Raw genomic sequence first — 24,723 nt, 5'->3', positions numbered from 1 at the left:
ATGGAGAAGCCACCATTTACTCTAGTTCAGGGGTGGGCAAACTTTTTGGCCTGAGGGCCACATCTGAGTAGGGAAATTGCATCCAGGGCCATGAATGTAAGGCTGGGGCAGAGGGTTGGTGTGCAGAGGAGAGAGTGAGGTGTGCAGGAGGGGCTCAGGGGTTGGGGTGGAGGAGGAGTGTGGAGTGTATGAGGGGGCTCAGGGCAGGGGGTTGGGGTACAGGAGGGGTGAGGGTGCAGCAGGGGGCTCAGGGCAGGGAGTTGGGGTGCAGGAGAGGTTTGCAGTGCGGGCTCTAGCCTGGCACCACTTACCTGAAGTGGCAGCGGTGCGCACCGGGGCCAGGGCAGGCTTGCTGCTCCCAGAAGCGGCCAGCACCACATCCCTGCAGACCCCGGGGATGGACACACGGACCACGACCAAGGGCTGCGCATGCTGCCCTCACCTGTGGGTACCTCCCCTGAAGCTCCCATTGGCCACAGTTCCCGTTCCTGGCTGCGGGCGTGTCTGCGTGTGCATGCCTATGCCTGCAAGAGAGGGCAGCACACGGAGCCCTTGGCCCTCCCCCAGCAGGGGCTGCAGGGACGTGGTGCCGTCCACTTCCAGCAGCAGTGTGGGGCCTGCAGTGTCATGGAGGTGGCAATTCCACGGGCTGGATCCGGCCTACGGCCGTAGTTTGCCACCCCTGCTCTAGTTCAAACCAGCAGGTGACCTGTGCCCCACACTGCAGAGTAAGGCAAAAAAACCCAAACAAAACAAAACAAAAAAAAACCCCAAAACCAGGGTCTCTGCCAATCTGACCTGGAGAAAAATTCCTTCCCTACCCCAGTTTCCTGCCTTGCACTCCCAACAAAAAGCACAAAATAGTAGTCTCCACAAGCACTCATCTAGTTTAAGTCTAAGGGGCTGAAATAAATGGGAGATCAGAAACCATTGCTAAAATTAAGGTTCTATATTAGTGCAACAGGTATTATTTCAGAAACAAAAGTAGTTTAGTCTAATTTCTACCAACTATATTCACACAATACCTTAAAGTGCGCTGCTGCATTTGAACATCTGCAGACCTTTTGTCCTCTGGAGAGCACACTTTCACTTCCCCCACTTTCTTCAACTGACTGATAACTGCACCTTTGTTTTAAACAAAATATATTTTTTTTAAATTTAAAAATGCAACTATGAGGCCAACCCAAAAGTGGGCTCATACAGATCAGTGACAACAACTGTACCAGTGACAACTATATAATCTTTACCAGGACAAGTTTACACCTTTTACAAAATTGAGTGTGTAGTGATTGACAGACAGCAGGTAAACCCTGGCCTCAAAAGGCAGTAAGGTCTGAAACAAAAACAAGGAAGACTAAATCATGTTTCCTATTTTGGAGAAAACACATTTGAAAAGAAACAGGCTGATAGAATGGACTCCATAAGGCAGAATTTTCTCTTTTGAGAGTAAGTCTCCAAATCTCAGCCAAGGACAATAGTAATGATCTTATCTCCTACAGGGAACCACCACCAAGTTGTGAGGCTCTCTTAGTTTTTAGACTATTGTCTATAGCAGGCCACAGAGTTAGCCTGTCATAATGGTGCTAGCTATGCTCCTTATTTCCAGCTTCTAATTCCCATTAAAAGAAGCTAAAAATATGTTACGCTCTCAATACTGCTTTTTTATGTAAGCAATCACGGTTTTTCCAGGGATTTTATATAACTAAGCTGGTGAAGAGGTGATCCTAGGATTATGAGAGGGTGAGGTATCTCTGAAACGCTCTTAAGATGTGATCCAGGCAGTGAAAAAGTTTGAGAACCCCTGTTACAGAATATTCTGATCTGCAAGAGCAAAGATCCAAAAATAGCAGACTCTATCCTGCTTTATGGAATAATTACTAGAAGAATCCTTAATGCTTTACCCTACTTCCAAATGAAATTTACCAGAAGTAGAAGAATCCTCCTTTGGCATGTTAAATCTTTCAGTCTTGTCCCTTTGAAACAGCTTGGCCTGATGCTTTTCAGAACTTCTCTCTCTATTTTTTATTTCTTCCACTCTTTTAGAGGACTTCTGGATGAAGTTTTTCTTTCTCCTTAAAAATGATTCTTGTAAACTACCTGGTGTGGAAGTGAACTCTAACAACATGACTGTGAAGAAAGAAGGAAGGTCTCAGGACTTTTGATTTTATCGCTGATAGGATAATCACCTGTAGTAACCTATGAATTTAGATAGCTGTCCTAAAACTGAGCTTTACTGTTTTCACGGATTGTATCAAGGTTTGATTTGAGGAGAATTAGGAAATTTACTAAACAAACAGCAATTCAGATTTATGGTTCCTACAGTTATTTTAAAGCCACAGTGCACATATATAGCATTTTGGATTTGCTATACATGTTACTAAATCTTAATACCTTAAAACACACTGTAAACAGGGTCCAAATTACAGACATTCTCAAAACACAGAGCAGATCTAGCTTGTCATTTTAAGAAGGCCCCAAAGTGTATTAGGCACCCACTCATGCAGATCCTCAGATCTTTGGTCTGAGAAGCTTACAAATTAATACTAAGGGGCAGGGGACCAACAAGAAATTAGGAAAGATGGAGAACATTACATATTATGCAATAGCTCAGCAAAGCTGGTGGTACATCATGAAGGAGTGAAAGACTATTTTCTAATAAGTAAAAGGGATAGAATGTGAAATGAGAAGAGTTAATAAGCTTCTTGTTGAAGTAAGCCTTCAAGACAGGCAATGTTGAAACAGACTTTTCAATAGGAACAGGCAAATAAAGCTGTTTCCATGGTACGGTGGTATACATTGGACCTGGACCACATCTAGTATGATGCTGTAATGAATGGCGGCATATACTTATATAATTACAAGTCTCCCATAGGTGGAGCTGTATTTTACCAATGTTTTAATATTTCAGAGATTCTCTGTTTCAGTTCTAATGAGTATACTGAAGTTACACATGAGTACCTGCAGATTGACGTAATGGAGACTGATCCTCATTAGGACTCTGAGCTATTGCAGAGTAGTCAGGAAGCGTGAAAACAGAGTAATCTGCTTCTGGGTCTAAAGGTAAAAATTCTCTCCCCTATTGCAAAACAGAAGAATCGATTGGTATAATGTACTTAGAACAGGCTACACATTTTAGTGAAGTAATATTAATGCATCTCCATTATTGTCAAGGAACAAACAATTAAGGAGCCAACAGAAAGATCTTTCATCATTAGCACAGATACAAGAAAAACGTAGTTAGCACACAGCAGCAGGGAATCCAGACTCCTGGCACTAAAAGCCATTTTATAAAAACTTCTCTTAAAACAAAACAAAACAAAAAATCAGATCCTTACCCATAAAGCCGCTTTTCCCCATCAAGTTCAAACTTCTCATTTTTGCCTCAGGATCCAGTTTTGACCCCACTTACATCTGTTCACTTTTCTTCCTGTTCCATCTCTATTTCCCACACAATTCTGTCTACTTCTCCTATTCTCAGATAAATGTTACTCCCCAATGCTGCCCCAATGTTTACAACAGCCTCCAACTGTCTATTCTCAATTTCTTCCAGGGTCTAATTGCTTCTTAAAAGCTACCTTCATGCACTTGGAGCTGTTCACTGTCACTATGCCCTTTTGCAATTTAATTATTATTCATTTGAATGTGTGTGGTCATCTTCCCAAGATAGCAGCTATGTAAGCATGTTCCTTCATAACACTGGCTGGCATCAACTATATTATCGTCATCCACATAGTCTTGAGAAAAGGTATCTTTGAATAAATTACCCTGTGATCATCCACTGTCAGAATGGTTTAATCCTAACTGGCATTATCTGTAGAGTTTGGAACTGGTCAGGGACAGTTTGTGGACAACATATGAGCATCTGAATAGGGACAGAATGATCTAGGTCAAAGAGAACCACCAAGGAAATGCCTGGAAAATTGGCAGTCCTCAAATGAGGAAATAATCATTCACAACCTGATTTTAAAGTTTTATCATTAGCATCCTCATGGACCTTTCCAGAGCTATTAAAATATCCTGAGGATGGAACAGTTGATACACTAGCTTGAGTCATGCAACTCTGAGGAAAAGCTATAGTTTATCCACTGAGAAGGAAAAGGGAGGATTGGATAGAGAGAGGCCCCTAAACATTGTCTGAATTTCAGTTCCAGAAGTCTCATTAAAAGTCTACTACAAAATACCCCGAGGCAAGTTTCTTACATTAGAATAAGGAAGCATGCAGTCAGAACTTAAATAGCATACTCACACCCACTGACTTAGTCATTCAGTACCCTAGGGGTTTGGGGACATCATTCATTTAATTTGAGCAAAAAAGACAAAAGGATACTATAATAAAAAAAACTAGTGCAGTAATGCAATGAGCCCATCCTCTTCTGTCTATTCTGAGAACTGCAGATGGCTCTGAAGTGTGCCTCTATGCAATACCTGGATGCCCTTTCTCTAGTAAGGTAATAGGACTTTTGCCTTTCCCACTGAGTCTTCCAGGAATGGGTTATTGTTCTGCCTTAACAACAGGGGACATTTTTGTTCCTCTGACAGTGTGAACTTTGGAGTACTCCATCTCAACTAAGCTGCTGGGGTAAGGCAAAGGACTAAATGAAGGAAGCAGGATGGATTTCAGTTCTCTGCATCAGCCCAACCTACCAGACATGGCACCATCACCAAATGGCGCAAAAATCTGCAAATCTGGAGAACCCAAAACATGCTAATGATTTACAATATTGTATTACATGTTTTAAAATTATGAAGTTTCTTCTTCCTCCTACTAAAGCAAAAAATCTGCAGTACCAGGTTCAAAATGATGAGAGATAATCAAGATTTACCTCAGAACAACTTTTAAGTTCAGACTGACTAGCATATGCCAGGCTATCAAACTTATTTTTTCTTTTTTTCTCTTGGCTAATGTGTTCAGAGTCTGATTCTGCAACACTGATGTCATTTGAGCTTATCAGAGTCAGTTCAGGTTCTTCCATAATACCATGCCCTGACTCGGTCTCCTAGAAAATAGAGAAGACAACATCAAGGTAAAAATCAATATTTCTAGCAACAGCAACATTTGTTAGCCTGTTACAAAGGAAAGAATTATTCAACATACAGATAAAAAGAAAACGTGCCCCAGGCAGTGAAAGAAATACCTCAGGCAAAGTGCTCTTCCCACATTTATTGATGTACTCAGAACGCCTCCAAAGGAGCTCAGTCCAACCTAAATATTTTATTTGCCATTGTACAAAACCTCCTTTCCACCCCTCCTCTAAACCGGAATTCTAGTCACAGCCTGAAAGCTAATTCTTGGCAAACAAAAGTAGCTTTTATTTGATCCTTAAGGGAACAACATTTATAACAAAGCTTGGTTGTTTTTCTAAATTAACCATTTTAACCGTATCTTCCTTTACCATAATGGCTAGCCTTTTCTCAATTAAAATCTAGACCTAAAATGACCAGGATCAGTATAATTTCAGATTAAATTACACAAATTTTGAGAAGTCTCAAACTAAAACTGTAAAGTGAACTTTGCTAAATTTTCCAATTACAAAAGGTCTAAAATATCATGGAGCAATTGGTTGAAATCTGAATGGCATTTAACTCACTAACAATTACCTTGTGAAACCTTTATTTCACTCACCCAGACTGGCACACGGCTTTGTAAGGAATGTGACCCTGAACATATTGTGAGCACTGAATTAGAATTTTGGTTTTGGGGTATTTCTGGCAAACCACCATTTTGTTGTATAGTTGTTTGCGAAGGGCTGACGGAGATTTCTGAGTCTATTGCTCTAGGCATTCTAGATGACATCTGTACTTCCAGAATGCTTTGTTCTTCCTCCAATATATTTGTACTGCACTGTAAATGGTCACCTTCCACAATCCTATTTGCTTCATTTCCAAGAACTGGAGTTTCAGTAAGCTCCTTGTGCTTATTCAATGTCACAACAGGTAATTCTTCAAAGCACAAGTTCTCTTTTCTCAGTTCCACAACGTCTTTTACTGAATGTTCAGTCAGGAGAGTCTCATTTTCTGTAATCTGTGTTGTAAGTAGCTGATAAAATGAACCCTGTTCTTCCAATGAACTCAGAGTTGGACTCCGCAGGTTTTCCACTGAAGACTGGAGATTAGTATTCTTTATATTTCTCGCCAGCCCCCCATATTGGTCTCCAAAAGGTGAAAAGTAGTTCTCATTCTCTGATTTTTTAATTTTAGAATTTTGTTCAAATACAATGCGAAGACCTGTTGGTGGTTCAGTTCTCTGTCTGTGCTCATTCAGGGTAGATTCCAACTGAAGAGGGTGAAAAGATTCTTCAGAACCTGCTTGAAAAGTCAGACTGTCAGAAAAGTCTAACTACATACAATAGAGTTTACAAAAAGAAGGAAGCCATGGTCTAGAAAGTAGCTATTTATGCATTTAAGAAAAGCATAGTAAAATAGGCAACGTTTTAAATATAGTAATTTCATTTCAGTACATAATATTCACATTTATTAAGATATTACAGTGGTTTTTATGTCAATTTGGTGAATTAGAATGAAATTCTAGATAGCCAAATATCCAAATCATAAAAAAACTGAATATTAATCAGGAAAGTATCTTCATTTAAAAATGTTATTTTACATAAAATAATTTTGGTTTCTTTTAAACACGATCTCTAATAGATTTATATTTCTTGACATAGTAACTTGTCTTTTTCTTTAATGTTTAGGACCACATTCTCTGCTGGTGTAAGCTGGCACAACTACACTGAAGTCAATAGAGCTGCACCAATTTATACCAAGCAGAGAATTTGGCCCTTGGAAGCCACTCTCAATTAGTAAAGCCGTAGCATTTCAGGCCTCTCTGACAGTGTCTCTAAAGGAAGCAAAAGAGAAAAAATCATTACTGGTACTGTATACAGTAACAGTAGAAAAAAGCACCCAAATCAGAACACAGCCTGTTCTTTCTTATGAAGGCCAATTACAGCAGGTGGTTATTCTCACTTGGATTTCCCTTAAGATCTACACATACAAAACCAGTTATACTTAGGAGTCACTTAGATATTACAGCAATGGGATTATATCTATCTAATAAGAGGTTTTGATTTTTTTTTTTTTTAACTGAGAATATTTGGAAGTTAGCAGATAAGCATTCTTTCAAATATACATGTCTCTAAACATGGTGATAAGATACCATTGATAAGCAGGCTCATGTCACACACACACAAATAGACTTTGTGATATGCAGACAACTTTCAAAATATTTCTGTATGGCCAAATCTTGCAAGCCTTAACACAAGCAAAACATCTGTAGTTTTACTTGAGTAAGGGGTCATCCCATGGTGAACAGCAGCAGCAAAAAAATTAAAGTCCACAGGAACAACTCATACTTTGAGATTAGTCATTGCTTTAAAAAAAACTTCAGATGACAGACCTAAAATTTGATCTACCTTAAAAGTGCTCATAGTAATGCATGTCACATAATTTTATTTGTTGTATTTTCAGTACATGAAATAATCGGTTTTGGAGAGAGGGAATTTACAAGGATTCAGAAAATAATGATTTAAGCTAAAATTACAAATTTAAATTCTACCCTTAAGTAACTATTATGTCTAGATATTGAGCATCATGCATTCCGCATTTGGATCTCTTCAATACCCAGAGACAGCAAGGTGAGTTACACAGAATGTGTGCCCACACCTTTAAAAAGTGAACGGTGTATTTTTTCCTTTTGTTTGAGAGCACTGTATCAGTAAATAAGCAGTATCTATACATTACAGAGTGGCCTGAATATAAAAATTACATATGCTCTCAAAGGAAACGTACCAAAGTCAACAGTCAATTTTAATAATTGGGAAGGCAAACAACTGGATTGTGTAATTCCTGGGAATATCACCCAACAGCAGAAAAATTAAGGAACCAGGTCTGTGGACACAGTCTTGTTAAACAGCAATGGGGGCACAGAGTAAGAGCTAAGCTATGACATTGCAGAGAAGACAGTGTATATAACAATCAGCTAGCAGTGTCACACTAACTTCAAGAGAACACAATTGCAGGGGACCAAACAACTATAAATGTCCACGTTTAGACATTAAAAACAGATCCATACCCAGAGTAACAGTTTCCTTAATCGACTCCTCTGCTTGTGATGTAGTATTGTTTAGCTTCTTTGTATTAAGGAAAGAATGAAGATTGTAACTTCTCGCTTTCAAGCTAGAGGTTGTGGCTTCAGGAAATACAGATGTGTCTTGACTTTGGATTGAGAAAGCTAAACTCTAGTGGCAGAAGAATCATGGCAAAGAATTTAGTTATTGATCATGGTTAAATATTCTCAGAAATATAATACAAGAGAAAAACTGCAACAGTAATTTTTAATTTTTCTTTCAGATCCATTTCTATCACAAACAGCAAAGTATTGTGAAGTGAACTACATTGTCAGTTCTAGATAAAAACACAAAGTTGCCATTATATTTTCTGTAAATGTCAAAAGATTAAGTTTCTAATCACACAACACTGTAACCTTACATAAATTGCATGCCAAAGCATTCCCTTATTTCAAAACTGTGTGTAATACCTTGTTGAAATCCTTGCTGTCTTCAGAAATCCTATGTTGAGAAAGAGATGACGAGATATCAAAGTCAGGACTTGGTTCCAAAGGCTGAAAAGGCGGACGTTGAAAGTTAGGGAAATTTCTTTCTATATCAGAAAAATCGAGTCCAACTGCTGGAGCTTTAAAAAAAAAAAAAAGTGGAAAATTTATTTTTAAAAAATGAAAACCTGGCACCTACACCTCAGGTGCTATAAATGTAATGCATAAGATTTAAAAAGTTTATGAATAGTTTTGCAAGTATTTTGTGTTAAAACAGGCTATTTACATCACTGTCTCTCTGAAGTGATGCATGTGTATACACTACCAATACAGGTTGTGCTGAGTCAATTCAAAGTAAAAACTAAGATTGTTTTAAAGTATTCTGGGACAGTGACAAACTAAAATGCTGAAGCTAAACACTAAGTAAAAAGAAAAGGAGTACTTGTGACACCTAAGAGACTCACAAATTTATCTGAGCATAAGCTTTCGTGAGCTACAGCTCACTTCATTGGATGCATGTAGTGGAAAATACATGTAGCTCACGAAAGGTTATGCTCAAATAAATCTGTTAGTCTCTAAGGTGCCACAAGTACTCCTTTTCCTTTTGCGGACACAGACTAACACGGTTGCTACTCTGAAACCTGTCAATAAACACTAAGTAGTAATTCATGATCATACTCTCATACTTTCATGCATAGTCTTCTAATTTGAAGGCATAGAGTATTAACAAAAACTTAAAGGATATATAAATAAATGCTATATAAATTACACCTCATTTTCTTTAAAAGATTTGGTTTAAAATACTAGTATTTACTATTTACCGTTAGCTGTACATGTATGTGTTTTCCACTACAGACTGAGATAAATCCGTGGCAAAAAATATCTTGAAACCACCCAATTATCCTACCAGCTGCATATGCACAACTTCCTCTGAAGCCAGTGAAAATTGCACATATGCAACTGACTATATAATTGGGCCTCTGATCTTTTTGGCATTTGGCTACAGGGTGCAGAATATCAGCAGAACAGGGAACATCAACATGTATATTATCTAGTGATTAACAAAATGTAATTAAAGTTTGAATACAGATTAAATGCATGTTCTTGTTAAACTCCTTCTCACAGTATACTTCTAGTTCTTGTATTCAGTCTCCATATTCTAAACAGGTTATTACCATGGAAAGATGTACTGTGTTCAGGTAACCAGTTCAAATCTTTCGTATATTTGTCTATGATCTGCTGAATTTGACTTCTATTAGAGATAAAATTCTCTTCTGCAGGCAGATGAAATTCAGAAACTTCAGAAGAATTCTCTTGCCTCTGCTGAGCAGTGGTAGGTGTTAGAGATGCTAAAGAGTCCCAAGGGCTGCTTGCTGTTTCTCTCAATATCCTATCCTCTGCACTATTTGAAGATAACTCTGGAAGATAAACCATAAGTCTGACACCCAGTTTTTCAAATAAGCCCCTTAAGTGAACTTGTCCGAAAATAAACTTTTGACAGCCTTGAAACAGTGTAAACTGAAGATTTTAAAAAAATGATGGTCTTCTATCACAATTCTCTCCCATACAAAACTTGAAAGTAATTTCTATAAATCTACATTGACAATACCTAATCACATAATGCTTGATGGAGCATAGCAACTTCAAAGGATGAAGATCTTTACCCTCTCTCTCAGGTACATATGTGGCCCTCAATGCCACAGCATTTGAGTGCCCCACAGTGTTTTAGTGTACCCTTAAACACACATTATGTAGGGCAGAGTTTGCTATTTAAAAAATTTACATAACACGACCGGTTAAAGCGTTAAATATTTTCAGAAATCTTGAATCAGAAGACTATATTCAAAAAGAATAAAGAAAAGTTAGATCTCATAATGCTAACTCAGTCACACCCATGTGAATGAAGAAAAGGAGCACTTGTAGCACCTTAGAGACGAACACATTTATTTGAGCACAAGCTTTCGTGAGCTGCAGCTTACTTCATCGGATGCATTCAGTGAAAAAAACCCCATGTGAATGTTTCATATTTACTAACCTGTCATATCTAGAATATTGAGGAAAATATCTGACTTGTATTGTTCAAAGTAACTCAAGACCATGGAATTTCTTCCCAAAATGAGATTTTCCCAGAAAATTATGAACATATAAAAATGAGGAATTAAAATACCGTATCAGACCTGATAAAACCATACCTCTAAGGCTTGCTACAAAGTGTATGCTATGAAAAAACATCTGAAGTTTGTGATCACTGTTCAGACAAATTGTCAAGTAATACTGAAACTCACAGATCAGGGGTCGGCAACCTTTTAGAAGTGGTGTGCACAGTCTTCATTTATTCACTTTAATTTAAGGTTTCGCATGCCAATAATACATTTTAACATTTTTAGACTCTATAGACTCATTTTTAGACTCTCTCTCTAAGTCTATATATTATATAACTAAACTACTGTCATATGTAAACAAGGTTTTCAAAATGTTTAAGAAGCTTCATTTAAAATTAAATTAAAATGATGATCTTACACTGCCGGCCCGCTCAGCCCGCTGCTGGCCTCAGGTTCCATTCATCTAGGCCGGCAGCAGGCTGAGCGGGGCCGGCGGCCAGGACCCCAGACCAGCAGTGGGCTGAGCAGCTCAGCCCACTGCCGCTCAGCCCGCTGCCGGTCTCGGGTCCCGGCCCTGTCCACGTAAGAGTAAGTACCTACGTTCTCCCTGGTTCTAGCCATTCTCTTCCTCTCTCTCTGCACTGAGAGGAGGGTGGGAGAGTGCTGAGCACAGGGCTGGGGGTTGAGGTGCAGGGTCTGGCCAGCAGCTAGAATGAGGGAGGGGGCTCAGGGTTGGGGCAGGAGGTTTGGGTGTGGAGCGCTTACCAGGGCAGCTTCTATTTGGTGTGAGGGGTGCAGGTGGGAATGTGGGGGGGGGGTGCGCGCGTGTGTGCGCACAGGACCTCCTGTTTGGTGCTCAGGGTGGGATGTGGGGGATGCAAGAGTCAGGGCATGGGATGTGGGGGGTGCCGGAGTTAGGGCAGGGGGCTGGGTATGTGTGGGGGGTGCCAGAGTCAGGGCAGGGGGCTGGGGGTGTGGACTGTGGTCGTGGGGGTGCTCCCAGCCCCCTGCCCTGAGCGGCTCACGGCAGGGGGCTGGAAGGGATACCCCGATTCCACCCCCTTCCCCAAGGTCGCCGGAGCAGAGAGCGCACTGCAGCTCCACTTTTCCCTCTCCCCCTCCGTAGTCGCAGGGACGGAGAGGAGGAGGGGCAGGAACCCAGCACACTGGGGGAAGAAGCAGGGGGAGGGGGAAGCTTGCCTGCCCTGCAAGGAGAGATCGGGGGGGGGGGGCGGGGCGGAGAAGAGCGGGCCGGGCAGGATTTTTAATGACATGCTACTGTAGACAGCAGCGTGCCATTAAAAATCAGCTCTCGTGCCCTCTTTGGCACGCGTACTACAGGTTGCCGACCCGTCATAGACAGAGCAAAGACTTACTGTATGTGCATGTATGAAATGTTAAATTCCTTTTCTGAGCAAACAATTTATAGTTTTCCTTTTTTCAGTTTTGCCAACCTGAAAACCAGAGGTACTTCAAACAGTACTTGTAACTTCAGTTGCCATTTGCCAAAACTAATGTAGTTGTAGTTAACTTGCTAATATATTCAGCTTTCTTGAAAGTCAAATAAAGCTACAACCATAGAACATGCATTCCATTTTATCTATGCTCTATTTCAGAGGGCAACATTAACAAGGCTTAAGTAAAGTTTCACATTAATCAATCTTCTTTCAGAAGAACTCACTAATGTCAAAGTATTAGATTCACTTTCCTTTATAATATTGTAAATAAAATCCAGTTTATAAGAAAAAAACATTTACCAGTGTTAGCACGGCTTAGGTCCAACTTTTCACCGGTTAAAAAACTGCCAGTGGAAATGGTTGTTGAAGACAAATAATCACAGGCTGCCTCTCGTGCACAAGCCTGTGGAGCAAAACTGGCTGTCCATCCTTTAGAAAGTTCTACCTAGGGTCAAGAAACTATAACTATAGTATTGTGTATGAACAAGACAAATTATTTAAAATACAAACACTTAATTTTGAGCTCAGTTCAAGTGTAGGAACCTTCATTATTTGAAGACTCAGGCAAAATAAAGGTTCATCATTGCTCAGTACAAAAATTACTCACACATGCATGCGTGCGTACACCCCCACCCCACACACACACACCCCCACACACAGCACACAACCACATTCTCAGGATCCGTTATATTGCTTCCCAGAACTGTATATAGATCATACACCATGTAAACCAGGTGATCTACTGGTGCTCAGATTTGGCTATTTCTCATCATAGATCCACTTCAATAATAAAAGAGCAGATCTCAGAGGAACAGAAGTGTAGTATAGGAAAGCCTCCATGTTCATTATATAGGTGACCTGCAAAGGAAGACTGCTGGGTTTGTGCCTTTTTTGTTTCTTTATGTCATATAAATGGGGCCTGGAAAGGTTTATTTTATTTTTTAGAAATTTCGCTTTGTTTTAAATTGTAAAAATATCAGGGATACAAAGTTCTCTCCCCTGTTTTTGCTGGACAAATCCTTAGGAGATCAGAAAAGCTGGAATAAGTGCTTTCTTAGTCCTGAACTGAAAGGGACAAGATATTTGAATATTTCAAAGATTTTGCTGCTGTCTTTTTTAAAGTGTTAACAAAACAGGTTTAAATTACTTAAAAACCCTTTCATCCATTAGCTGCTCAGAAACTTGTAATATTCACACCACTTCTCCAGTAGTCTATGAAAACTTGCAGGAAATAAAGGGTAAACAAGACCTGAATTTCTACTGAAAAAAGAAGCAGAATTGCATGTGTGTTTTACACATCACAAAGCAACAAAATTATGGTACAAATAACTGCCCCCACAAAACACTTTGCAGGTCACCTTCAAATTCATATTTCAAATAAATAAAAAAGGTTTAGGATATACTAAGACAGTCAACTGAATTTAAGTAGTATAGTTATTTTAAAAGACATGCTATATTAATTTCCAGCATAACTAACCGTACTATCAGGTCTAAATGATGGCTGAGAATCTGTAATTACTCCCCTTCCAATGTCAGCAGCATAAATTGGTAAATCTTGACCCATGACAACAGAATCCTTGGGGCTGGCTGTAAATCAAGAACAGGAAACAGCTAAAAGTCCAACATTACCAAATTTTGAACACTAGATGGCAACCAGACTTAATCCTGCTGCCTCAGTTCCTATATAACTTGTTGACTTCCGTTCATGTTTACCTCTTCTTTATCGACTATAAAAAAAACTATCTGATCCATTGTGTTACCTCCAGGAACAGCAATTGCACTGGTAAATACAGAGTGCTTCTCCTTAGTTGGCTTTTCTACAATTTACAAATGCGAACGATACATTCTTTTTTGCAAAATATTATCTGAAGAACTTAATCAGTGGGGGAAGTATGCCATCAAAAGTTAGAGAAAGAAAACTGTTACCTAGAACAGTGGTTCTCAATCAGGGGTATGTGTACCCTTAGGGGTACGTAGAGGTCCATCAACTCATCTAGATATTTGTCTAGTTTCACAACAGGCTACATGAAAAACATTAGCGAAGTCAGTATAAACTAACATTTCAATTTATTTTATAATTATATGGTAAAAATGAGAAAAGCAATTTTTCAGTAATAGTGTACTGTGACTTTTGTATTATGTCTGATTTTGTAAGCCCAGCAGTTTTTAAGTGAGGTGAAACATGGGGGTATGCAAGCCAAATTAGCCTCCTGAAAGAGGTACAGTAGTCTGGAAAGATTGAGAATTATTGACCTAGAAGGCCAAGAGCTCCCCCTTTGAGGCAAACTAGAGAATGTACTAGATCTCAGATCTCACCTCCCAATCTCTGAAGTAGAAACACAAAGACTGGTGCAGATAAAGATTGGTGGAGTGATAAATAATGAGGACAGGGCAGTAATACAAAGTGATCTGGATCGCTTGGTAACGTGGGCCCATTTAAACAAAATGTGATTTAATACAGTCAATAATGCCTTTATGGGCAGGTATTTTGGATTAAAGTGGATAGCTAGGTAAAATGAAAATGGATCAGAAAAGGAACAATGTTCAGTTAGCAGTTTTGACTGGGATAACAACGTGGAAGTAAAATCACATCTGGAATAATGCTAGCAGGGTTGTTTGGGATTGGGGGCTGAGCAGATGAACATGGATTGGAGCTTAAGGCTGGAAAATTTAAGGTGTTTATATATAACGTCTAGTTACTATTTTAAACCAAAATACCAAAACCCACAGCTATCTATAAATTGCCTACCCCTTAACACATTCAGATTTTTTTTTTTAAAAAGTGTCTTTAGTCAGTATTTGTTGAAACCAGAGTTATTCAAAGGAAAATATATGGTTGGCAGGAGTACCAAATTCAGTCCTGAAATCCAGGACCACATGGATGAAAGCATCTAAGACCACAATTACCACCCATACGATAGGTGGTTCGGTTCCTTGAGGAAGTCACCATAATATGGAGGAATAAATCTAAGGGAAACTCCCTAAAATACGATCTATAAAACTGAGTATTACATTTAAATGTATGTAGAGTCAAGCGTGCGTGCGAGAGACACACACGCACACTTCAGACCCACTGTACATCCTCTAACAAATCAGGCCAGACATAGTTAAAGAGCTGTATATTTTACAATGATAAAATAACTACATATACCTTAAAAAAAGATGGATTCTCCCACCTGGCTCATGTGAACTACTAGCATCCACCACCAGTCTTTCATGCCAAGAACTGCTTAGTTGGTTAGTGTATCTTGGGTTCTCATTAGAATCTTGTACTTTGCAGTTTGCTATGGATAAGTCTCTTTCCTCATGAACAGATTCACTGTTGCACATGCCAGACATCAGGTCTTCCACAGATGAAATGAGAGAAGCTTCTCCACCAACGGAATCTGTCTTATCTGAATTTGAAAGAATTTTTACTTACTAGAGATAAGAGGTAATGTTTCATAAAAAGACGTGCTGTGTTGAAACGCGCATTTTGAACTACAGAAATACAGTACTGAATTTGTAAAGTGTTCGATTTCAATTAAAATGTTTAGCACTTGCTAAAATGCATTTAATTTCTAGGTTTAATTTAAAGCGATACTGTGAACTTGAACTCTAGTCAATTAAAAAAATTAAAACTAATTTACTGAGTCCCTCTGCCCATTTGTGTAGTTTTAGAACCAGGTTTTCCTAGTTTTGAAAGACCTAAGCAATTAAGGAAGCTACCTGACTTTTCAGGGGATACAACAGTGAAATGGACAGTCTACAAAGTATTGTCTAATGTTCAGAGTACATAAAGAGAAATACTGTTTCCGATCATAGAAATGTAGGACTGGAAGGGACCTTTAGAGGTCATCTAGTCCAGTTCCCTACACTGAGGAAGGACTAGGTATTGTTTAGATCATCCTTGAAAGGTGTTTGTCTAACCTGCTCTTAAAAAACTCCACTGATGGAGATTTAACAACCTTCCCTAGGTAATTTGTTCCAGTGCTTAACCACCCTGACAGTTTTTCTTAATGTCTCACCCAGGGGCAGGCAACCTGCGGCACGCGAGCTGATTTTCAGTGGCACTCATACTACCCGAGTCCTGGCCACTGGTCTGGGGGGCTCTGTATTTTAATGTAATTTTAAATGAAGATTCTTAAACATTTTAAAAACCTTATTTACTTTATATAACTAAACTATTGTTGTATGTATTAAAGACTTCTAGAAAGAGACCTTCTAAAATCGTTAAAATGTATTACTGGCACGCAAAACCTTAAATTGAGAGTGAATAAATGAAGACTCGGCACACCACTTCTGAAAGGTTGCTGACCCCCGGTCTAACTTAACTGCCTTGCTGCAATTTAAGCCCATTACTTCTTATCCTGTCCTCAGTGGTTAAGGAGAACAATTTATCACCCTTTGTATAAATACAAAATAAATACCTGAACCTCAATAAAGCTACAGCTGAGACCCCTGCTTCACCCTCAACCACCTCAAAGTCTTAAAAGAAAAATGCTCATTTCTTACTTCAGGAATTATATTTCAAGCACACCAGAACATCTAGTAAGTTTTGTTGCTTTTTTTTTTTTTTACCTGTAAAAGAAACTTTGCCACTCCTTGGCGTGTCTAGCTCTGGTATTACACTTAGTTCATGTTGTTCCAAATCTAGCCCTAACTTGATTTTAGCCAGAGGCGGTTTTGAAGTTTGCCATCTCTGTTCTCTTCCCAGAATTCTTTGAGACTGCTCTGTAATATAAAAATAAATGTTCTGCAATTTACATTTTTGCAACATACTATAAGCAGTTGAAGATCCAATTTGAGGGAAGGGAAAAAAGAAAGCAATTATAATTGAAAAAGTGAGCAGCAGCATTATAATATGATAAATGGCCTCACCGATTTGCTCAGCTTGACTGATGCTTTGTGAAAGCCATCTGTTTTCATCATATTTGTTCATATCACCACAATTAACTTCTTGAGATTTATTTTCTGCATCTTTGAAAAGGTAAGTCATCAGATTGAAGTGATCAGACTTCTGTGTTTCTGTCATCTCTCTGTACGTGACAGATTCTTCTGTCTTAAAAAAGGAAGTAGCAGTGGCTAAGATAATTTTCACACCCATTTTACTAAACCTCTATTTTTTTCCATGTGTACCAAATACACTATACCTCAGGACTTTCCAGAAGACGGAAAGAGAAAGGTTCTAAGAGCTCAACCCAGAAAAACATCTAAGCATGTGAATACTTGTTAAAAGTTAATTACTTGTGTGTTTAAGTGTTTTGCTGAATTGCGCCAAAATAATTTGTTTCTTGCAGGATCCAGTCCTGAAATAATATTTCTATTTGCTTCTCAGTTATCAACGATAGGGATTTTAATTCTCTGAAGACTCCACAAATGAAAGGCAGAGAACCAAAGCAGCGTGAAGTCATTCTTTATGATGCCTACTGTTCTAGACCCGTTTAAATAAAATAAGGCAAAAAAAGAGTTTCTGTATAGCCAGCTTCTATAAAGAGACTTGCTTAACTTGAAGATAGAGTTGAGCAAATAACGGAGTTTTTGGTTCAGTGGCTGAACCAAAAAAAGTTCATTTTGAACCAAAATTGAATTATTTTGGTTTCTTGCTTAAATAAAATGGGTTGTTTCAAAATAAAATGTCAAAACAGCTCATTACACACACACACACACACACACACAAAGTCAAAGTGTTTCAACTTGCAAAAAAAAATGCACTCTTTTATTCCAATGAATTATTAGCTGAATTCAATTCTACCTTGAATAGTTTTAGTCACCCTGAACCATTGGTTTTCAGCAAATTTATTATCTGCTGAAAAATTTTCATCCAATTCTAATCTTAGAATGGTAACTAAAGAAATCCCTTAGGTGACTTTATGGACAAGTTTTATACTGGAAAAAATTGGCAACCTGGGAATTTTTAGTAAATGAAATTGATTCTGTAAGTTCAAACAAATTTTAATCATCAACGGTAGCTTAGTTCATAGACAATATGCTCTCTTTGCTACCACCCTCCTCCCGCCCCAACCTCCCCAAAAAAGGAAAATTCAGCAAAGAAAAAGCTTTAGAAAAGGCCCCATAGTTAGAGGGTTGGGGAGAGAGTTTTTCTTAGATTACAAGGGACAATTATGAGTGCCCCAGCCTAAACCTTAATGGATATTTGTCCGTATCGCAAATATCACACTATAGCTTTTTGCCTGCTCAGGAGAAGTTGCAAATTTAAAACAAGATTAGTTAGAATTGAGATGCAGAACAGGAAAGTTGCCTTTTGAAACAGATCAGCCTTTACAAATGTGAATTTTTAAATTCCTTTGTGAAATGAACAGGGGTTATTTTATATCGTTAAGTGATTAAAAAACAATTCAAAGCCAGAATGTTACTGCTATTCAGAAACAATTTAACAAAACAGAAGGCAATATAAGCAATTTTAAAATCAATTTTCCTGTTTGCAGGTATAAAAAGTGTAGCTCAGTTTTTTAAAACCGTTTACCTGACACAAGTGTTCATTATATCCTTAATGTTAGAGGTATCATTTAAAGGTTGTAAAGCTGAATAATGATGCCTGCAAATATTTCAAAAACTGTAACTACTTCAGTGAACACTACATTCAGAGTTCAAGCTAAGACAAACTTAGCACAGTTCCTGTATCCTTGGACAGACGAGCCACGAGAGCCTCTCTCTAACAGAACCACTGATTACAGATCACAAAGGTCACAGATCACTAGTTTGAGTCTTAATTTCAATAAAGGAGAAACGCACTTCCTCAAAGTCTGCACACTACACGGGGAACTCTGCTAATCGGCAAAGTCCACTCTGTAGCTTGGACACCTACTAGCAGACAACTCATTATACTACATTTACAAAACATACCTGTTTATTAAGAAAATCCTTCAAAGCCTCTTGTTGTCTCTGCATCTGTTCCTTCAATTTAGCCTGCTTATGTAAAAGCAATTCTTCCTGCATTCTCTGCCTAGAAAGAAGAGCTTCTCTTTGTACATCCAGTTGCTCTTGCAGTTCTTTCAAATGGTCTTGCTGAGCCTGGATGCTCTCTGAAGAAGCTAGCACTCTCTCTCTTAACTTTAGTATATTGGAATAATTTAACAAAGATGTACCTCCATTTTTGGATGTCAACGACTCCTGGATTACCCCAGTCTCAGATTCACCAGGAAATAATGAAGTAAGTCGTTGAAAAGGCTGGGGGATAGTTTGTTCAAAGGTTGTCTTTATGCTGCTCTCTGTAGGTACCTGCTGGTATTCTGAAGAAGCAAATGATGCAGCCTGAGCTATCAGAGACCCCTCTGCTGCTGGCATATCAAGAAACATAAGCGAAGGCTGTTTTTGTGCTTCTGTCTCTATTAGTAGGTTTGACATCTTCTGAGACGTTACTGACTTTTTATCAAGGTCTAGGGTTTTTGAAGGCTCAGATGACTCTTCTGTGGGCAAAGCTGAACTGTCCCGTTGTATCTGCGCTTCTGTTTGCATCATAACTGAAGCATCTTGTGAAGTCATCATGACTGACCCTCGCAGCTTCTGGGATTCTGACAACTCTCTGACCTGATGATCAGAAGGATCCAACATTTCCATCTGTTCTTGTGAAGGGTAATTCTGTTGTGGCAAATGAAACTGCCTTTGCTCCAACTGCAAGGCCTCTATAGATTGTATCTGTCTACTAGAGCCCATGTTATGCCTTTGCTCGTCATCTCTCTGTTCAAATGACTTTTCCAACACAAAAGGTGTTCTTGAATGTGTGGTTAATGGTGGAACATATTCTTGTACATGAACTTGCACAGATGACTGGTTAGCTGATGGATGATCTCTATGAAGCACTGCCGGACCACGCATTTGTAAAACTGATTCACAGGTAGTTGGTTTTAAGTTAATAAATCTTGACTGCAACGTAACCGCAGAGCCTAATGGCATAGAAATAGATGGATATCTTTGCTTCAGCTTATTCTGATATTCCTGCAACTGTTTTCTGGCTTCTTCAACTGACTGTTTGTGCAATCTAAACAGAACAAAAACATTTCTTTCCTGTGTAGCATGAAGACAGTTTTCACTATTGGAACAGATTTCAATTACAAAATAATTCTCAAACAATCCAACCAAGATATTAATTTTACCCAGGGAAAATACCTGTTTTGCAGTAGAAGACATTGTTGATAGTTACGAATCATCTGTATATGATTTTCTTCATTAGAACTGCTAGTTTCTGGCACTGCAGCAGTTTCAATCTAACAGGAAATGAATTGTTTAGGTGGGAAAATTCAAACACCACGTATAAAACCTATTAAATAAGATTAATGCTAGGCAGCATGTTCACTCTTACTCTAAAGCCAGCAGAAGCCACTCTGCATTAGTGCTTGTTTGAAGTCCATGAAATTTCAGCTTGAGGCAGTGGAGCTGGGGTGCAGTTCCTAGAGCAGCTGGTCTAAGGCTACATTCTCTCCTGCCAAAGTGGTATTATATACTAGCACATACTGTGGACGTTAATGCTCTCAGTTGATCTGCCGCTTATTTCAGAGAGGTACAAGGGTCCAGCCACAAACTAGGGGACCAATGATCCAAGATGGCTGCATTTAAAGGAGGAATGGGGGTCTAGAAAGAAGATGCCTCAAGATCACTTAAGAGCAACCATTAGACCATACCCTTTCCATACCCTCATTCATCTCCCCCTCCTCCTGAGGTGATAATGTTTGGGGCTTCTATGTAGCCAAAAAGGCTTTTTTTTTTTTTTTTTAAAAGAGTAGTTTCCCTCTTCCCATGCGTTTCTGTACAGAAGAGAATGATATGGCTCACTGCACAAGTCAGCCACATGACCTTGGTTTTTGTGCATAAAAATGTTCTAATTTCTATGATAAATGTTCTATAATCCTGCAGAAATAAATCAATACCCAAAGTCTGTGGATGTCAAGCGAATCAGTGCTTACACATTAGCACAAATACATTTTGGAGCTAGGAAATCCTGCCTCACGGCAAACAAGTTGAAAATAAAGTTTAAACAATTACTCCAATTTAGTAATGGGAATCAGCTCTCAATTTTGATACAAAGTATTCTTACTTTACCTTTCAGAGTAACAGCCGTGTTAGTCTGTATTCGCAAAAAGAAAAGGAGCACTTGTGGCACCTTAGAGACTAACCAATTTATTTGAGCATGAGCTTTCGTGAGCTACAGCTCACTTCACGAAAGCTCATACTCAAATAAATTGGTTAGTTTCTAAGGTGCCACAAGTACTCCTTTTCTTTTTACTTTACCTTGTGTTCCACTTCCTTCTGTTGGTTCATAAGTGGATCAGGACTCCGCTGCGACTGTTGAGCTTTCTCCTCTTGCTCTTTTTTCTTTATTTCCTCCAGCTGAGCCTGCATTTGGACATTCAGGAACTCTGCCTCTAAGCATATTCTCTTTTCTTCAATTTGCTTAAGCAAAATTAGCTGCTGCTGTTTTTGTTGCTCTATTCGCTCTATCTATCACAGAGAAATACTACAGTGATTCTCCAGAATTAAATGACAGAAGCATAAAACATAGTTAATTCTTATGTCCCAAATCACTTGCAGCGAAACCTACAATAGGCAATCCCTATTGCAAGAGACCTCTAAAAGTAGCCCTAAAGTTTACAGTATAATTTTGCTTGATTTTGACTAGAACAGATTCTTACTGTCTGTGTGGTGGTTGCTTTAAGTAAAATTTCACTGTACAGAGCTATATTACATATTGCTTCGAATAACTGCTATTAAACTGATAAAATAAAAGTGATCTATTCATTTCAGTTCTATTGACAATTTTCAGGTGGGAGGGAATGGGGGGACAAAGTCCCCATCTTGCAACTGAATTCAGAATAAGTGTACTTTACAATTCTTTCATGCTTTTCAAAGATTCTCAACACATTTTGCGAACGTTGATGCAAGTCTCACAATACCTCTGAAGTAGCTAAAAGGTACACAGCATAAATTGCACTTCACAAAACTCTGAAGTGGCTTATTTTTTTGGTCTACGAATTTGTTATGCACAAGTCACTGAAGTACCTGGGCACAACAGCAGCTCAAGACCCCTTGGGATAGGTAGTGAAGAATACAGAATCTATTTGAAATTGTTGCCAGGACACAGAGGTTAACACATACTCTTATACAACATGCCACAAGATCTTTAATGGTCATGGTCACATTCCGGGGTGCACTCCAGACCAGTGATGGGGTGTGTCACCACCTGCACTGCAACGTTGGGCACCGCACAATGCTTTGCTGTTGTAGCTCACAAACATGAAAATCACATCTTGAATATCTGTGTATAGCTACAGTCCCAGTACAGCAACTCTGACCCCAGCAGCCTGTCAGCAAAACACCTGCCATGCTCTGGGTTCCAGCAACCTTGGTTATTACTTGCAGGGTGGCCCCAGCAACTTCCAGTTCTAAATTTTCCCAAAAACTTGTGTTCTGTACTGTCCAGCCCTCTTCTGGGCAATTCAGTTATTAAAGGTCTGTTTTCCCATTGGGGAAAATATGCAAGTTTGCCACCTTAACTCGAGTTACCCTAAGAGTTCAATTTAAACACAAACATTGGACTAATTTTGATTAAAAAATAAAACAAGTTTATACTTGTACTCACTTAAAATCTCTTTGTAGTTAAACAGGGTATTAAAGTCAGCAATTGTCACAAGAGAACTAAAGATAAAACTCTTTATAGCAGCTAAACCTTAAATCAGACTTGGTTCAAGGTAAAATCCTTACCACATGTTCCCATTGCTGACCAAATTCTTGGGTCAGAACTGCCCCCCTCCCCAAGGGCTGGTTCCTTTGTCATCTTAGGTTAAAGAGAGAAGTAGAGAGATAGGGAAAGAAAGAAAAATAACCTGGGGTGTTTTTGCCTCTCACCACTTTTATAGTCCAGTCTGCCTTTGAAATGCATTTTCCTGAGGGTTACCCCTAAAGTTACTTCTGGCTGTGGAGTCTCTGAAAGAGCTTCCATGTTGTTGCTTGCTAAAATGGGGATTAATATGTTCCTGCTCCTCTTCCTTGCCAAAGGATGGCCACTTGACCAATGATTGCCCATCAACTTTGATGACTCCTGGCTAGAGGAATCAGTTTTTCCTTTGTCTTTGAGAAACAAGTTTACCTCCTCCTGCTGTCTCATGGAGACTGTTTACTACTTATATGTAAACTGAGGTAAACACACATTCCTTTGTTTAGGACAGACCTGTTTAACAACTTTTGCCTAATCAGGGCTGTGTGCGTTTGAACGTGTGCTACCATCACCATACATCATACATAACTTCACATATAATGTTGCTACCATGATATTATTGACCATCAACTTGTTAGTTTTCAAATGATACTTCACAAGGCATATTTTGTACAAAGACTATTAGTAGAGTATATGGTGTGACCATGGGGGACTTTGCACAACAATTAAGTGTGGTATGTAACCTATCAGTTTTATAAGCTTCTGTACCAGATGACTGGAAGATAGCAGTGTGACACCAATTTTTAAAAAAGGCTCCAAAGGCAATCCTGGCAATTACAGGCAAACTGGTTTAAACTATAGTAAAGAATAAAATAATCAGACATATAGATGAACACAATTTGTTTGGGGGGGGGGGGGGGGAAGAGTCAACAGTTTTTGTAAAGGGAAATCACACCTCACAAATCTCTTAGAATTCTTTGCAGGGGTAAATAAACATGTGGACAAGGATGATCCAGTAGATATAGTGTACTTAGATTTTCAAAAGCCTTTGACAAGATCCCTCACTGAAGGCTCTTAAGCAAAGTAAGCAGCCATGGAATAAGAGGGAAGGTCTTCTCATAGATCAGTAACTGATTAAAAGACAAGAAAGAAAGGGTAGGAATAAATGGTCAGTTTTCTAGAATGGAGAGAGATAAATATTGGTCCCCCACAGGGATCTGTACCGGGACCGTGCTGTTCAACATCTTCATAAATGATCTGGAAAAGTGGTAAACAGTGAGGTGGCAAAGTTGGCAGATGATATAAAATTACTCAGGATAGTTAAGTCCAAAGCAGACTGCGAAGAGTTACAATGGGATCTCACAAAACTGGGTGACTGGGCAACAAAATGGTAGATTATATTCAATGCTGGTAAAAGGTGAAGTAATGTACACTGGAAAACATAATCCCAAGTATACATATAAAATGACAGGATTTAAATTAGCTATTGCCACTCAGAAAAGATCTTGGAGTCTTTGTGGATAGTCTGAACACATCAGCTCAATCTGCAGCAGCAGTCAAAAAAGCTGATAATGTTAGGAATCATTAGGAAAAGGATAGATAAAATGACAGAAAATATCATAATTCCACTATATAAATCCATGGTACATCCATACCTTGAATACTGCATGCAGTTCTGGTTGTCCCATCTCACAAAAGATATATTAGAAATGGAAAAGGTACAAAGAACGGGTAACGAAAATGATTATGGGTTTGAACAGCTTCCACATGAGAAGAAAGACTGGGACTGTTCAGCTCAGAAAAGAGATGAGTAAGAGGGTGGAGGATATGACAGAGATCTGTAAAATCATGAATGGTGTGGAGAATGGAAATAAGTGTTATTTACCCCTTCACATACCACAAGAAGTAGGAGTCATCCAATGAAATAGGCATCAGGTTTAAAAACAAACCTAAGGAAGTACT

General features: G+C 38.9%; 1 protein-coding gene and 1 non-coding gene across 7 annotated transcripts in view; both read right to left on the bottom strand.

Annotated features, from left to right (window-relative positions):
* The window catches only part of CEP295 (centrosomal protein 295), a 55,141-nt gene that overhangs the window by 2,778 nt on the left and 27,640 nt on the right, over positions 1–24,723 (bottom strand). For 3 of the 6 annotated variants that reach the window (XM_048842827.1, XM_048842863.1, XM_048842855.1), the window contains 16 exons: positions 21,339–21,548; positions 20,220–20,317; positions 18,957–20,091; positions 16,971–17,151; positions 16,671–16,823; positions 15,287–15,505; positions 13,588–13,697; positions 12,411–12,555; positions 9,727–9,969; positions 8,537–8,691; positions 8,072–8,237; positions 5,624–6,306; positions 4,824–4,997; positions 2,959–3,076; positions 1,924–2,127; positions 1,026–1,125 (listed from right to left, as the gene is read on the bottom strand). In XM_048842827.1, the coding sequence (XP_048698784.1) occupies positions 1,026–1,125; positions 1,924–2,127; positions 2,959–3,076; positions 4,824–4,997; positions 5,624–6,306; positions 8,072–8,237; positions 8,537–8,691; positions 9,727–9,969; positions 12,411–12,555; positions 13,588–13,697; positions 15,287–15,505; positions 16,671–16,823; positions 16,971–17,151; positions 18,957–20,091; positions 20,220–20,317; positions 21,339–21,548 (4,094 nt within the window). Of the gene's footprint in view, positions 1–1,025; positions 1,126–1,923; positions 2,128–2,958; positions 3,077–4,823; positions 4,998–5,598; positions 6,307–8,071; positions 8,238–8,536; positions 8,692–9,726; positions 9,970–12,410; positions 12,556–13,587; positions 13,698–15,286; positions 15,506–16,670; positions 16,824–16,970; positions 17,152–18,956; positions 20,092–20,219; positions 20,318–21,338; positions 21,549–24,723 lie in introns of those variants that run through there. The other 3 variants (XM_075126663.1, XM_075126667.1, XM_075126671.1) reach the window with 3 other exon arrangements.
* LOC125630698 (small nucleolar RNA U2-19) lies at positions 12,806–12,888 on the bottom strand. The gene has a single exon (XR_007354751.1). It is a non-coding gene; the product is annotated as a small nucleolar RNA U2-19 (small nucleolar RNA).

Source organism: Caretta caretta, chromosome 1 (assembly GCF_965140235.1).
Source record: "Caretta caretta isolate rCarCar2 chromosome 1, rCarCar1.hap1, whole genome shotgun sequence".
NCBI lineage: Eukaryota > Metazoa > Chordata > Testudines > Cheloniidae > Caretta > Caretta caretta.
Note: the sequence above shows the minus strand (reverse complement) of the source record. Positions and strands in the feature narration are given on the sequence as shown.